General features: G+C 47.1%; 1 protein-coding gene across 1 annotated transcript in view; it reads right to left on the minus strand.

Annotated features, from left to right (window-relative positions):
* LOC117730672 (voltage-dependent T-type calcium channel subunit alpha-1I-like) overlaps nt 1-16,349 on the minus strand; it is a 109,581-nt gene that overhangs the window by 22,525 nt on the left and 70,707 nt on the right. The window contains 9 exon segments of the mRNA XM_034532539.1: nt 2,716-2,786; nt 4,453-4,586; nt 6,427-6,536; nt 8,405-8,556; nt 9,311-9,503; nt 11,704-11,793; nt 12,301-12,426; nt 13,303-13,429; nt 13,989-14,167. Of these exon segments, the coding sequence (XP_034388430.1) occupies nt 2,716-2,786; nt 4,453-4,586; nt 6,427-6,536; nt 8,405-8,556; nt 9,311-9,503; nt 11,704-11,793; nt 12,301-12,426; nt 13,303-13,429; nt 13,989-14,167 (1,182 nt within the window).

A 16,349-nucleotide genomic window follows, 5' to 3' on the forward strand; every position in this document is an offset into this window, starting at 1 on the left:
TTTGTCAAAAAAACCTCATGCTGTATTATTAATTAATTAAACAATGGATGCAGGTAGCAGTTTTAAATGTGCTACCTTAAAGTGCAAAGCAAAGCTATTCAGAGGCAGCTTCTCACTAGACATACTCACCATGGGGGTAATTACAATGATTAATTCAAACAAGATGCTCAGAGTAAAATTATGGAAGTTTATTTGGGGGAGGGGGCGACTCCTCTGGTTGTATAGAAGTCTATGCTTCATGTGTTAAAGCTGCATTCTCTCTCCTGACCACCAGGGGGCGACTCCTCTGGTTGTATAGAAGTCTATGCTTCATGTGTTAAAGCTGCATTCTCTCTCCTGACCACCAGGGGGCGACTCCTCTGGTTGTATAGAAGTCTATGCTTCATGTGTTAAAGCTGCATTCTCTCTACTGACCACCAGGGGGCGACTCCTCTGGTTGTATAAAGTCTATGCTTCATGTGTTAAAGCTGCATTCTCTCTACTGACCACCAGGGGGCGACTCCTCTGGTTGTATAGAAGTCTATGCTTCATGTCTTAAAGCTGCATTCTCTCTACTGACCACCAGGGGTCGACTCCTCTGGTTGTATAGAAGTCTATGCTTCATGTGTTAAAGCTGCATTCTCTCTACTGACCACCAGGGGGCGACTCCTCTGGTTGTATAGAACTCTATGCTTCATGTGTTAAAGCTGCATTCTCTCTCCTGACCACCAGGGGGCGACTCCTCTGGTTGTATAGAAGTCTATGCTCCATGTGTTAAAGCTGCATTCTCTCTACTGACCACCAGGGGGCGACTCCTCTGGTTGTATAGAAGTCTATGCTTCATGTGTTAAAGCTGCATTCTCTCTACTGACCACCAGGGGGCGACTCCTCTGGTTGTATAGAAGCCTATGCTTCATGTGTTAAAGCTGCATTCTCTCTCCTGACCACCAGGGGGCGACTCCTCTGGTTGTATAGAAGTCTATGCTTCATGTGTTAAAGCTGCATTCTCTCTACTGACCACCAGGGGGCGACTCCTCTGGTTGTATAGAAGTCTATGCTTCATGTCTTAAAGCTGCATTCTCTCTACTGACCACCAGGGGTCGACTCCTCTGGTTGTATAGAAGTCTATGCTTCATGTGTTAAAGCTGCATTCTCTCTACTGACCACCAGGGGGCGACTCCTCTGGTTGTATAGAAGTCTATGCTTCATGTGTTAAAGCTGCATTCTCTCTACTGACCACCAGGGGGCGACTCCTCTGGTTGTATAGAAGTCTATGGTTCATGTATTAAAGCTGCATTCTCTCTAATGACCACCAGGGGGCGACTCCTCTGGTTGTATAGAAGTCTATGCTTCATGTGGTAAAGCTGCATTCTTTCTACTGACCACCAGGGGGCCACTCCTGAGTCCATTTTAACTCAATAAACATAAAATGTGTTGACGGAGTCTAAATAAAGTCAAACCTTGTTTTTAAGTAAATGTATTTTTCTCTCCAACTAATGAAGCAGAATGTGACAACAAGTTCTATTTCTAACTCATCACAGAACCTCGGTGCCAATCCTGTTATTAGTATATCAAAATGTTTTAAAAAAATCATAAAACAGTTCGTATGATATTTTACAAAAGGTGATTTTTAATTATTTAACCCCCTTTTAGTTTCTCCGAGCTTCCACACGTTGCTCCCGATGGGTTTAAAGAACCCGACGTTACATTTCAGAGACTTGAGAAAGCAGTTGCTCAAGGGCACAATTAAAAAGGTCAGAGCAACCGCACCATGGCAACCGAAACCGTAGAGTAAGACTACAGTACATTTGTATGAGGGGGGGGAGACACACACTATTTGGTAGTTATCCATAGTTATCCAGAGCTTCTTTAATATCACTTTAATTAGTTTCCAGTAAGGCGTGTGTGTGTGTGTGTGTGTGTGTGTGTGTGTGTGTGCTGACGGAGGAAAACGAGCCCAGACTTGATTCAAAGCCGGAGGCTCTTCAGCTGAGTTCATATCTGCAGACATAAATCCTCCCAAAAGCAAAACAAAACCCCCGAAACATGAAGTAAACCCCCCACACACACACTCACTGTTTAATAAATGATTTTAATAAGGAGCTGCTGTGCATGTTCCTATGGATTCTCATGCTTCACCTACTTCTTTTATGCTGACATTTACATTAAATACAGTTCGGAAACGCAACTAATTAACAAGTCAAGATGTCCGGCTGCAGAGTTTCACGGTGTCACGGTCTCCAACAGAACCCCGTGGGTCCGATGGTTTCCGGGCTGGAGGACAAGCGAAGCACTTCGATATGTAAAAGCAGAGGAGAAGTCTTTTGGTGAGCCAGCGGAGCGTAAGCTCTCCAGCTGCTCTCGGCTCGTTAGCGGCAGCAGGAATAAAGTAACCTTAAACGAATCATATCTCATATCTCCTCGATGGATGAGAGGAACTCATGAAAGAGAACGAGGTGTCGAAAACATCGGGGGGGAGGAAACTTCCTGAAAGTCAGGAAATCCTCAGGGAGCTTTTTTACTGCAAGACGACGAACAGTTATCCTGTGTGTGTGTGTGTGTGTGTGTGTGTGTGTGTGTGTGTGTGTGTGTGTGTGTGTGTGTGTGTGTGTGTGTGTGTGTGTGTGTGTGTGTGTGTGTGTGTGTGTGTGTGTGTGTGTGTGTGTGTGTGTGTGTGTGTGTGTGTGTGTGTGTGTGTGTGTGTGTGTGTGTGTGTGTGTGTGTGAGCACACGTACCTGAGGCAGAGCCTGGACCACGGTGTCCAGCAGAGCTCTCATCCCGGTGGCCATTTTCAACAACTTCAACACTGGAGAGAGATCGCAACAGCAGAGAGTGAGTGGGAGCGACCCAAAGACCCCCCCCTGCCCCCCCACCCTGCCCCCCAGGGTGCCCCAGACGACCGACAGACGCGATAGGTTCACGACCCTCCATTAGGGCCAACACACCACACCATTCCCCGCGGTCCAATTTGTGGAGGAACGGGTCCGAGGACGTGTCGGGCAGCGGAAAACAGGGAAAAGACCACAAAGGTCACTCAGAGGTCACCGGGACAATGACGCCTCCTGGGAGACGGACTTGAGTCACGGCGGCTGGCGGCGGTTATAGATAAGAGGTAAGAGGGCGAGAGATAAGTTCTTTAATTCCTTCTGAACAAAAAAGGAGAGAAAGAGTGAAGTATAAGAATATCAGCCTCACCTTCATGAGAACAATCAGGCTGTAAGAGACACTGAAATGAGCTCTCAAAATGTAATATATTAAAAATAAAGTAATACACATGGAAAAAGTTTCACTTTAAAGAAGTGTCTTTGATCGCTCGTGAGAATCTAAAGATTAAAAATAAATACCCTTCATGGTTTCCTCCTGCGGCTCAGACTTTCTCTTTGTAAATTAAATAAATGTTTTAATCTATTTAATTTTTTTTCCATTCATTGTTGATCTGACGTCGGAGGATCTCGTCACTTCACTTCCTGCTGAAGTTTCACATTAAAAGCTTATCGGCTTTTAATCTGAATTATTTCTGCAGGAAGTGTTCAGTTTCAGCTCAACAATCAGACAATGTTGGAAATCAGTGAAATCAGTGAAATCAGTGAAATCAGCGCTGTGGAAATGGAAAAGAATATTCAGATTCATCTCAACTAATAAAGGTTTAAAAGTTTTGCATTGAAAGCAAAAAATCCTGGGAAGAGACAAAAAAATACATTGTGTGTTGTGGTCTGTGTGTAGTGTGTGAGTGTGTGTGTGTGTGTGTGTGTGTGTGTGGTGTGTTGTGGTGTGTTGTGGTTTGTGTGTGGTGTGGTGTGTGTGTGTGTGGTGTGTGTGTGTGTGTTGTGGTGTGTTGTGGTTTGTGTGTGGTGTGGTGTGTGTGTGTGTGGTGTGTGTGTGTGTGGTGTGTGTGTGTGTGGTGTGTTGTGGTGTGTGTGTGTGTGTGTGGTGTGTGTGGTGTGTGTGTGGGGTGTGTGTGGTGTGTGTGTGTGTGTGTGTGTGGTGTGTTGTGGTGTGTGTGTGTGTGTGTGTGTGGTGTGTGTGGTGTGTGTGTGTGTGTGTGTGGTGTGTTGTGGTGTGTGTGTGTGTGTGGTGTGTGTGTGTGTGTGTTGTGGTGTGTTGTGGTCTGTGTGTGGAGTGGTGTGTGTGGTGTGTGTGGTGTGTGTGGTGTGGTGTGTGTGTGTGTGTGGTGTGTGGGTGTGTGTGGTGTGTTGTGGTGTGTGTGTGGTGTGTGTGTGTGTTGTGGTGTGTGTGTGGTGTGGTGTGGTGTGTGTGTGTGGTGTGTGTGGTGTGTGTGTGTGTGTGTTGTGGTGTGTTGTGGTCTGTGTGTGGTGTGGTGTGGTGTGTGTGTGTGTGTGTGGTGTGTGTGGTGTGTGTGTGTGGTGTGTTGTGGTGTGTGTGTGTGGTGGTGTGTGTGTGTGTGGTGTGTGTGTTGTGGTGTGTGTGTTGTGTGGTGTGTGTGTGTGTGTGTGGTGTGTGTGTGTCTCTACCTCGTGCTATCCGCAGCACCCTCATGATCCTGATGATGGTGGGGTTGATGGGGAGGGAGGCGTTGATCTCAATCTCCTCCAGCGTGATGCCCATCACTGACAGCAGCACAATGGCCAGGTCCAACTGGTTCCACCTGCACACACACACACACACACACACACACACACACACACACACACACATACACACACACACACACACACACACACACACACACACACACACACACACACACACACACACACACACACACACACACACACACACACACACACACACACACACACACACACACACACACACACACAGGTTTTGGAGTCTTCGCTACTGCATGTGGTTCAGGACTTCATGGCTGCACGCATCAGGGTCTGTGTTATGTTAATATTTCCAATGAATATTAATGCTCTACGACCGACTCGGCCCAGAACCCGAGGCTCCACGTCAGGAATATGTTCACTCCAGAAGCTTCACCACTTCCTGGGTTTGTTTGTCATCGTGCGTCTCAGCCAAGTCCAGAGCCTCCAACGCTAGTCCAGAGCCTCCAACGCTAGTCCAGAGCCTCCAACGCTAGTCCAGAGCCTCCAACGCCAGTCCAGAGCCTCCAACGCTAGTCCAGAGCCTCCAACGCTAGTCCAGAGCCTCCAACGCCAGTCCAGAGCCTCCAACGCTAGTCCAGAGCCTTCAACGTCAGTCCAGAGCCTTCAACGTCAGTCCAGAGCCTTCAACGTCAGTCCAGAGCCTTCAACGCTAGTCCAGAGCCTCCAACGCCAGTCCAGAGCCTCCAACGCCAGTCCAGAGCCTCCAACGCTAGTCCAGAGCCTCCAACGCCAGTCCAGAGCCTCCAGAGCCTTAAACGTCAGTCCAGAGCCTCCAACGCCAGTCCAGAGCCTTCAACGCCAGTCCAGAGCCTCCAACGCCAGTCCAGAGCCTTTAACGCCAGTCCAGAGCCTCCAACGCCAGTCCAGAGCCTTCAACGCCAGTCCAGAGCCTTCAACGCCAGTCCAGAGCCTCCAACGCCAGTCCAGAGCCTCCAACGCCAGTCCAGAGCCTCCAACGCCAGTCCAGAGCCTTTAACGCCAGTCCAGAGCCTCCAACGCCAGTCCAGAGCCTTTAACGCCAGTCCAGAGCCTCCAACGCCAGTCCAGAGCCTTTAACGCCAGTCCAGAGCCTTCAACGCCAGTCCAGAGCCTCCAACGCCAGTCCAGAGCCTTCAACACCAGTCCAGAGCCTCCAACGCCAGTCCAGAGCCTTCAACACCAGTCCAGAGCCTTCAACGCGGTCTCTCTGCTCCGAGGAAAAGGTTTTGCCTCCTGCTGGACTTTCTATGTTGAGTTCATCTGAATTAGAGTTTGGACCTCTTTGGAAAAGACGAGTTCTCAGTCTGTAAAGAACGAGGTCGCCTCGAGAAAGCCGGAGCTTCCCAAACAACGTACCGCTGTGTGATGACACATGAGGACGCCGAGAGGCTGCAACATTAAAAATGAGCTGCAGACGGAACAATAGGAGTAAGAAACGTTTCTGTTTACACGAAGAGGAAGAGGCAGATAAATCATCTTTGCCAAAAAGAATAAGAAAATTCCCACCACAGTTCTAAAAATGGATCGTTATGCTGCGATGATAACATCTTTATTGTAGATTAGACGAGCACAGAGGACCCCCGTCGGCGGGTCTTAAGTTATTGAAATCTATTCATGTTCAAAGGAGCTTCTGCACCTGCACACGGGAATCATTGATTTATGACACGTTTATAGGAGTCATTCTTAAAACCAACATGATACACCTCATCTATGTATTGTATTTTTAGTTGTTTATCAGAGAACTAAATGCTTTTCATAAACACATTCAGTTCATCTCCCCTCTGAGGAACCGACCCGGTCTCATCATAGTTAAGCTGCTAACAACATGTTTAACAGACGAAGGCTGAAGAATGGATCCACACAGGCTCATACAGGCTCCGCCCCCTCCCATCATACCTGTCCTTGAAGAAGCGCCTGAACCCAAAGGCCACCAGCTTCAGAGAGGCCTCGATCACAAACGTGGAGGTGAAGAAGTAGTTGCAGTATTTCAGTGTCGTCTCCAGAGACTGAGAGAGAGAGACGGAGAGAGGGAGAGAGAGGGAGAGAGGGGCGACAAGGTGGTTGACAGGTGTCTATCAAAAACTAACCACAACAAAAAGAAACCTGCTTCCAACACAGAATCTGTTTTGTGGGATCAAACTCAGACTGAAATTATGCATCTCTGCTTCTGAGAAACATTTATTACGTAACTAAAACCCCAAATATGCCAGAATGTTGTATTCCAGAGAAATGTTTTGGTTGCTGGCAGATGATGCTGCCGATTCAGAGAAGAGAACCTTCCCAGCTGGTGAACCACCACCCACACAGAACCCCTGAAACCAGTCCGTCTGCAGGGACGGGTATCGTTAGGGTCTCATCAATACTGCTTATGGGTTGGGTCTCATCAATGCTAATACCCTCATCAATACTGCTTATGGGTTGGGTCTCATCAATGCTAATACCCTCATCAATACTGCTTATGGGTTGGGTCTTATCAATGCTAGTACCCTCATCAATACTGCTTATGGGTTGGGTCTCATCAATGCTAATACCCTCATCAATACTGCTTATGGGTTGGGTCTTATCAATGCTAATACCCTCATCAATACTGCTTATGGGTTGGGTCTCATCAATGCTAATACCCTCATCAATACTGCTTATGGGTTGGGTCTCATCAATGCTAGTACCTTCATCAATACTGCTTATGGGTTGGGTCTTATCAATGCTAGTACCCTCATCAATACTGCTTATGGGTTGGGTCTCATCAATGCTAGTACCCTCATCAATACTGCTTATGGGTTGGGTCTTATCAATGCTAGTACACTCATCAATACTGCTTATGGGTTGGGTCTCATCAATGCTAGTACCCTCATCAATACTGCTTATGGGTTGGGTCTTATCAATGCTAGTACACTCATCAATACTGCTTATGGGTTGGGTCTCATCAATGCTAGTACCTTCATCAATACTGCTTATGGGTTGGGTCTCATCAATGCTAGTACCTTCATCAATACTGCTTATGGGTTGGGTCTTATCAATGCTAGTACACTCATCAATACTGCTTATGGGTTGGGTCTCATCAATGCTAATACCTTCATCAATACTGCTTATGGGTTGGGTCTCATCAATGCTAATACCTTCATCAATACTGCTTATGGGTTGGGTCTTATCAATGCTAGTACCTTCATCAATACTGCTTATGGGTTGGGTCTCATCAATGCTAGTACCTTCATCAATACTGCTTATGGGTTGGGTCTCATCAATGCTAGTACCTTCATCAATACTGCTTATGGGTTGGGTCTCATCAATGCTAATACCTTCATCAATACTGCTTATGGGTTGGGTCTTATCAATGCTAGTACCTTCATCAATACTGCTTATGGGTTGGGTCTTATCAATGCTAGTACCTTCATCAATACTGCTTATGGGTTGGGTCTTATCAATGCTAGTACCTTCATCAATACTGCTTATGGGTTGAGTCTTATCAATGCTAGTACCTTCATCAATACTGCTTATGGGTTGGGTCTTATCAATGCTAGTACCTTCATCAATACTGCTTATGGGTTGGGTCTTATCAATGCTAGTACCTTCATCAATACTGCTTATGGGTTGGGTCTTATCAATGCTAGTACCTTCATCAATACTGCTTATGGGTTGAGTCTTATCAATGCTAGTACCTTCATCAATACTGCTTATGGGTTGGGTCTTATCAATGCTAGTACCTTCATCAATACTGCTTATGGGTTGAGTCTTATCAATGCTAGTACCTTCATCAATACTGCTTATGGGTTGGGTCTTATCAATGCTAGTACCTTCATCAATACTGCTTATGGGTTGGGTCTTATCAATGCTAGTACCCCATTGATTATTGATGGTCCCGTATCTCGGTCCTCACCTGCGGCTGGCTGTAGTGCTCCAGCGACATGGTGATGACGTTGATGCAGATGATGAAGGTGATGGCCAGGTCCAGGTAGTGGCTGGTGCACAAGGTGTGGATGGCCAGTCGGGTTCTCCCGTACGACGTGTAGTACGGGAGCTTCTGGGCCTCTGGAGAGAGAAAAGGTGAAGAAGAAGAAAGAGAGAAAGACGGGAACAAAAAGGAACAAAAAGAAAAGCAAGGAGGGATTTTGGAATCGGGAGGACAAGGCAGGAGAAATATCGACGACGGGGACAGACGGAGATGTGGAAGAGGAGCAAAGAGGAGGCGAATGTAGGAGGCGAGAAGGAATCCAGTGGGCGAGGAAACGAACGAGCAAATTGAAATGAGGTATGGAAAAGAAAAATAAATATATATTTAGGTTCAGAGACAAAGGAAGACGTGCAGGCTGTGATTGGTTTAATGATTGGGGGGGGGGGGGGGATAACACTTTGAGGTGATATAAAGAGGAACACATAAAGTTTGATTGATGTGGGAGGGTTAAGGAGTTTTAAATGAGATGAAATATTGACTGTTCAAAGTCATACCGTTGAGGGTGTGTATGAAATATAAAATCAGAGGTCTATGGACACGTTTCACTTATTATCTCACGTGTGAATTTACTGGATTACATTTTATTCTGAAGAGGTAAACAAACAAATAATGAGAGGAGATTTGTAATCATATTTTTAAATATTGCCCCTTATCCACTTTTCTTTATTGACCCCTTCTGGAGGTGTGCACATCTGTCCTCGTCCCTCCCTTCTATCCTCGTTTCCCTTCCATCCTTCTATCCTTCCCTTCCTCTTTTCCTAACACTACACTTCTTTCTTTCAAGCATCTTCTCCTCCCTCCACCTCATCCTCATTTATCCTCCCCCCTTACTTCTCCTCTTCTTCTCCATGCGACGCTGGCGTTTCTCCTCCCGCCGCTTGGCCTCCTCCACCTCCTGGTGCTGCCGACACTTGTGGAAGTTCTCCACCACGACGCCGACGAACATGTTGAGGACGAAGAAGCTGACGATGAGGAGGAAGGAGATGAAGTAGAGGAGCATCCACGGACTGTTGTTGATCGACGGCTGGAGGAGAGAGTCGGGAAGAGAGGGGAAGAACAGGTGAGACGAGGAGCACTGGGAAAGAAAGTGATGAAGAGGAGGAGGAAACGAGGAGCACTGGGAAAGAAAGTGATGAAGAGGAGGAGGATACGAGGAGCACTGGGAAAGAAAGTGATGAAGAGTAGGAGGAGGAGACGTGAGCGGGGCAAATATCAACAGGAAGAGTGAAATAATAGACGATTGAGAAGAACTAACGGACAAAGGGAGAACGGATGGAGGAGATGAAGGAGGCAGAGGGGGTAGGAAGCACCGAAGGAGCCTGGAGGGTGTTCAAGGTAACAACAGCCACCGCTGGAACCCTCCAAGCCCAGAACCAGCATGTCCGTCTTCCTAAAGGGCGCTCGGCGGGGGGCGGAGAAACCTTGTGTGTCAAAAAAACGGTTCTTTCCAGAAAAAAAAGAAAGAAAGAGAAACGGAAGTGAAAGCAGACCATTTATTCTGGTTGTAGTGCGCCAGGAGGAGTCCCACACGGGGTCCTCCTACACCGAGCTGCCATTTAAAGATTATGAGACTGATGGCAGTGAAAAGACAGCAGGAAACGGGCAAATAATTTGCAGCAAAGGTCCTCAAACTGCATCCGAAAGGTACTTTTTAAAGCTACTTCAAGGAACTTTCATGGTGCACCCCCTGTGGACTAAAGTGGTAGTGTCTCTGAGCACCAAAGTACCTTTAGAAAAGGGTCTGTCCACAGTGGACTGGTCTCTGCTGGTGGATCTGGGTCTGTCTACGATGGACTCTGCTGGAGTCTGAGCTGAAGGAGGTTCTGATGAACCTGCATGATGTCATCTGGTTTCACCAGAATCTGACCCGGTGGCTCCGATGAGGAGCTTTAAGAAGAACTCTATAGAACCAGACCACCTTCTCTCTGGTGGTCTGTTTACTGATGGAGGACCATGAATACACTGAGGTCTATAGAAAGAACAGGACGACACTGAGATCTATAGAGGACCAGGACTAAACTAAGGTCTATAGAAGACCAGGACTAAACTGAGGTCTATAGAGGAACCGGACTAGATTGAGGTCTCTAGAGGACCAGGACTATACTGAGATTGGTTCAGAAACAGTTCAAGCCATTTTAAATATGATTGTTATTCATGAAAGACGGGGTGATTGAGGGGAACTCTTCTCATTTGTCCAGTTTTGAGGAACATTTGGAGTTCTGCCAAAAGCCTCTCACGGTCTAATTAAGGAACCCACTTCAGATCCAGTACTGTCCCAGAAAACCTGGAGCTGTCACTGGTGAGAAAGGCAGACGAGGGACCGGAAGAAGCAGGAGAGACTAAGTGAGGATGATGGATTCACCTGAGACCGACAGTCATGTGACAACAATTTGGTGAAACATTTTTGTAACAAATTATCAAAGAAAATCAACTTTCTTCTTTATGATTTATGTAAGTATAACATTGTTATTCTCCACTAAAGAGATGTAAGTACTTAATCAAATATTACAGTGAATATTATATATATTACAGTGAAAATCAAGACCACTGAGAGAAAAATGTGACAGGAGTAAAAAAATAAACAATAAGCAACGAAAACTGCTTTGAGCTTCAGAAGGTCTGAAGAAGAATCCTCGACTACAAGGGTGATTGTGCTCTCTAGGAATCAGTCTACTGGAGCCAGCTGAGGGGGTTTGGCCCTCAATCAGGAAGACAACATGGAGGAGGAGTTGTGGGCTCGTCCAACTGGGTGGAGGTCCCGCGGTGGAGGTCCCGCGGCGACCAGAAAGATGGATTTAATTTCCCATCAGGCCTCAGAACGCGTGGGAATCCCTGGAAAGAGCTGGAAGATGTGTCTGGAGATGGAGGTGTGTGCCGGTCCAACCGGATGAAGACTTGAGGTTTCTTCTGTCTCGCCTCAAACATCTATCCTGCAGTGTTTTGACATCGACATATTTGTGTGTGTGTGTGTGTGTGTGTGTGTGTGTGTGTGTGTGTGTGTGTGTGTTGCTATTCACCCCCAAAAACCTTGTGACTGGTTGGAAAATAAACTGTTTACGAGTTCACTTTTGGTTTTAGTGAAATTAAAAAGCACGCGAGAGGGCAGAAACCCCACAAGCTCATTTAAAGGCTCCACATGTATAATATTAAAATATCACAATAATATAGAGCACACAGCATGTGTGTGTGTGTGTGTGTGCGTGTGTGTGTGTGTGTGTGTGTACCTGCTGGTCGATCCCCACCGCGTCCAGTCCGTGGTACATGATGTTGACCCAGCCATCTTTTGAGGCCAGCACAAACAGGGACATCAGAGCCTGAAGGACACACACACACACACACACACACACACACACACACACACACACACACAGACTGAGTTCTGTACGGCCCAATGTCGCAGACTATTAAAGTGCCAACCATAGAAAATGTCTACCTACCTATATATGTATCTATCTATCTATCCATCCATCCATCTATCTATCTATCCATCTATCTATCTATCCATCCATCCATCTACCTACCTACCTACCTCCCCGTCTGTCCATCCATCCATCCATCCATCCATCCATCCATCCATCTATCTATCTACCTACCCGTCTGTCTGTCTATCCATCTATCTATCTATATATCTAGAGATAGATAGATGTAATATTAAAGGAGTTAATTGTGTCTGTTTGTTCGTAGTTCAATATCTTTTAACGTTGAATTAACACCTTTTGTCATTATTCTCTCTATATTCAGTACGGTAGACATTCTATCCTATAGAGCGTGCTAATTATGAATTAATGTATGCATTAATAATATATTTCCGTCTCTCGTACCTGGCCCAGGTTGTCAAAGTTGTATTTGTGGTGAGCCCATCGGTAGTTGGCAGCCAGGCAGTCGGACTTGTTCGTGATGTTCTTCACATCGAAACCGGCACAGTAGAAGAACTTCCCTTTGAAGAGCTGAACACACACACACACACACACACACACACACACACACACACGCGAAGCGGAAAAGGAAATGAGCAGACGGCATGCAGATACATGTCTGCTGCTCCTCTCGTGCGTCTTTTGAAGTAATTTCATAATTATCGTCCGTAAGTGGACGAAGCCGAACTAGAAGCTCTCGATATACACCAAGCAGGCTTTTTAATTCTCAATTATATTGAACGCATCAAAGAGCAATGTCTGAGTGCAATGATGCATAACGGTAGATGCAAAAAGAATAATAATGTTAAGTTATGGAGGGGGGGATTTACGACTAGAAGGAAACGCACTGATGAAATAAAAAATAGGAAAACCAAGCCTGCTGTACATTTGCAAGAAAAAGCATGAAATAACTTGATATAACATTGATTGAAAGAGAACTCTCTCTCTCTGTGTGTTCTGGAGTCCTCATGGTCTCATAAATTAATCCTAAAATCTACGACACGTTCTCGCTGCCAAATCCTCAAATACTTCAAACCACCAGATTGTGTTATATAGAGGACGGAGTCATCGGCATGTTGTGTGACCACGGGGACATTTGTTTAGTCCGTAAAGGATCGATAAAGTTGTGAATCAAGTTGAGGGAAGTGCCTCCTCTTCCTGGCGGTTCTGCTCTAATTAGCTCTGTTCTCCTTGAGGCTGCAAAGGTTCTCATCTTGGGGTTCTCCGCACTGTTCAATGATTCATTTCTTGGCTTTGCTCTCGATGGAAGTTAAAGAGAAGAGTCGCTAAGTTTCGAGCCACTTAAATTCTGGTGCATAAAGATCTCGCTGTGGGAGGCCGACAGTTTGACTCCCTGGTGAATCGTCGAAGGCTCGCAAGGTTCCTTTTGATTAATAAAAAGTTCACCTGAACTCCGAGAATCCCAAAGATGATGAAGAAGGCGCAGCAGATGAGCACGATGTTGCCGATGGGCTTCAGGGACGTGATGAGGGTCTCGACCACCAGCTTCAGCCCCGGAGCTCTGCTGATCACCCTGGAGGACGGGGAGAGAGTGAGAGGAGTGAGGCGACAGGAAGTGACCATATCTGGACTGAGGAGGAGGGACATAGAGACGCCGTACACAAGTCAATCAAGGTCTTTTTATGTTGTGAACGATTTGACCTTCTTTAAGGTGTTGCCAGGCTTCCTCAAATGAAACGATCTGAGAGCGAAAAATTCACTCTTTAGTTGCAAGATGACGTCACCTTATGAATACTGTAATAAGTAGAGAGCTACATCATCAAATCTTTACCAAAATAAGAACCTTTTGCTCACTAGAGTAGACATTGTAAGCACGTCTTCGACGCCGTTTGCAACACCTTTTACACACCTCAGTTCATTGATGAGGATCAGATGAAAAAGATGGAACCCACTCTCATGCCTCATGAAGCTAACGTGATTAGCTTAGCATAAACTCAACACCTATCGTTGGACTATTTCTTTGCTTGGACCAGTTTATGCTAAGCTAAGCTAAGCGTCTATGCACCAACAGACAGATATGAGAGCGTTGTCGATCTTCTCAACTAAATCTAACGGCAGTTAGTCCTCCTGACCTGAGGGGGCGCAGCGTCCTGAGCAACCTGAGAACTCGGAGAACCCCGAGGATCTTCGCGCCGCCGGCCATCGACACCACGATGTCGGTGAGAGACACGAACACCAGGAAGCCGTCCAGAATGTTCCAGCTGCTCCTCAGGTAGGCCTTCTGGCCCAGGTACAGACCCATGGACACCACCTGAGGAGATGGAGGGAGAGAGACACACACACACACACACACACACACTGGGTGAGATTGAGGGAGCGAGGTTTTAAATCCGAAAAGATTAAAAGAGGAAAGAAAGACGAGCAACAGCTCTTAAACCCCAATATGAGAAGATTAATGTCTAATAGCGAAAGGAATGAAAAAGGAAATGAGGAAAGGAAAGGAGAGGCGATGACTGGGCAGCGGAGATCTGTCTACGAACACGTTCAAATTGAGCTTGTAGTTGTCACCTCCGAGCTACAGCTGGATGGGATGTCTCGCCCACTGGGTGAGCCCCATTGGGGATGAACCAGAAAGGGAGCGAGGAGGATATACCGATCGTACCCCAAAGACCGCGGCCGAAGGGGTCAGACGGTCCATGGAATGCGTTCCTCCTCAACTCCCTGGAGGTGAAGCTCCTGCAGCACCAATCCACAGTTTTAACCCTTCACCGGTGAACAAGACCCGGAGATGCTTGAACGCCCCCCCCCCCCCCCCCCCACCCGAGGACGCAATCCTCCAGAAGCATTCAAACCGCCCCCGTTTGCATGCTCACGGAGAACCACATCAGAGGCAACCACGAGGTCCATAAACTGGACACTCCCACCCAGCTGTGTCTCAAGGAACAACGGGCACATCTCTGGCTTTGGTCGTACGAGGTCCGGTCGGTGGACGTTGGCGACGTTTAGGAATTCTTCTGGCAACGACTGAACCTTCCACCAAATAAAAACAATCCAGAAGTGTCGATACACTTTTTTAACGGTGCGACTGAAAGGCCAAATGAGAACGAGATGTCTTGGCGTTGTTGCCGATGCTGCGTTGAAGGCAACATCCGTACGGCGCAGCTAGCTCGTGTGTGAACTTCACTTCCTCTTTGCCTCCCGGAGATGCTTTCATGAAAACGAGGCCGCCGCACCGAGCAGCAAGACGCACGACCACCGATGAAACATGATGCATGGTAAACGTTCGCAGGTCGACGGTGATCGAAGCCTCTCACACTGCCAGCTGGGCTTTTGGCTGCGTGCCACTTTAAACTCAATCTCACATAGAAGAACAAAAGGAAGTTATTGTACTTTGGAATCTGATGTTTAAGCAAATCGACTTGAAAACGACCCTAATGGATCTCTGAGGGGTGTAATATATATATATATTATATATTACACCCCTATATATATATATATACACACACACCATAAATCGTCTCCACCGGAGACACGAGGCTCCTAATAATGGATGACTTCTGGACCGTGTGTGTGTGTGTGTGTGTGTGTGTGTGTGTGTGTGTTTATTGATGGTCCAGGAGTAGCTTAAAGGCCGGCCGAGGAGCGATAGCCTTCTAATTAACTCACGCTAACGACCACCTGATTGAACCGCGGAGACGTCGAGAGAAGAAGAGGAAAGGAAACCAGGAAAGGACACGAGGAGAGGGAAGAAGTGGACAGGAGACCAGGAAAGGACACGAGGAGAGGGAAGAAGTGGACAGGAGACCAGGAAAGGACACGAGGAGAGGGAAGAAGTGGACAGGAGACCAGGAAAGGACACGAGGAGAGGGAAGAAGTGGACAGGAGACCAGGAAAGGACACGAGGAGAGGGAAGAAGTGGAAAGGAAACCAGGAAAGGACACGAGGAGAGGGAAGAAGTGGACAGGAGACCAGGAAAGGACACGAGGAGAGGGAAGAAGTGGACAGGAGACCAGGAAAGGACACGAGGAGAGGGAAGAAGTGGAAAGGAAACCAGGAAAGGACACGAGGAGAGGGAAGAAGTGGACAGGAGACCAGGAAAGGACACGAGGAGAGGGAAGAAGTGGACAGGAGACCAGGAAAGGACACGAGGAGAGGGAAGAAGTGGACAGGAGACCAGGAAAGGACACGAGGAGAGGGAAGAAGTGGAAAGGAAACCAGGAAAGGACACGAGGAGAGGGAAGAAGTGGACAGGAGACCAGGAAAGGACACGAGGAGAGGGAAGAAGTGGACAGGAGACCAGGAAAGGACACGAGGAGAGGGAAGAAGTGGACAGGAGACCAGGAAAGGACACGAGGAGAGGGAAGAAGTGGAAAGGAAACCAGGAAAGGACACGAGGAGAGGGAAGAAGTGGACAGGAGACCAGGAAAGGACACGAGGAGAGGGAAGAAGTGGACAGGAGACCAGGAAAGGACACGAGGAGAGGGAAGAAGTGG

This window comes from Cyclopterus lumpus, chromosome 1 (assembly GCF_009769545.1).
Source record: "Cyclopterus lumpus isolate fCycLum1 chromosome 1, fCycLum1.pri, whole genome shotgun sequence".
NCBI lineage: Eukaryota > Metazoa > Chordata > Actinopteri > Perciformes > Cyclopteridae > Cyclopterus > Cyclopterus lumpus.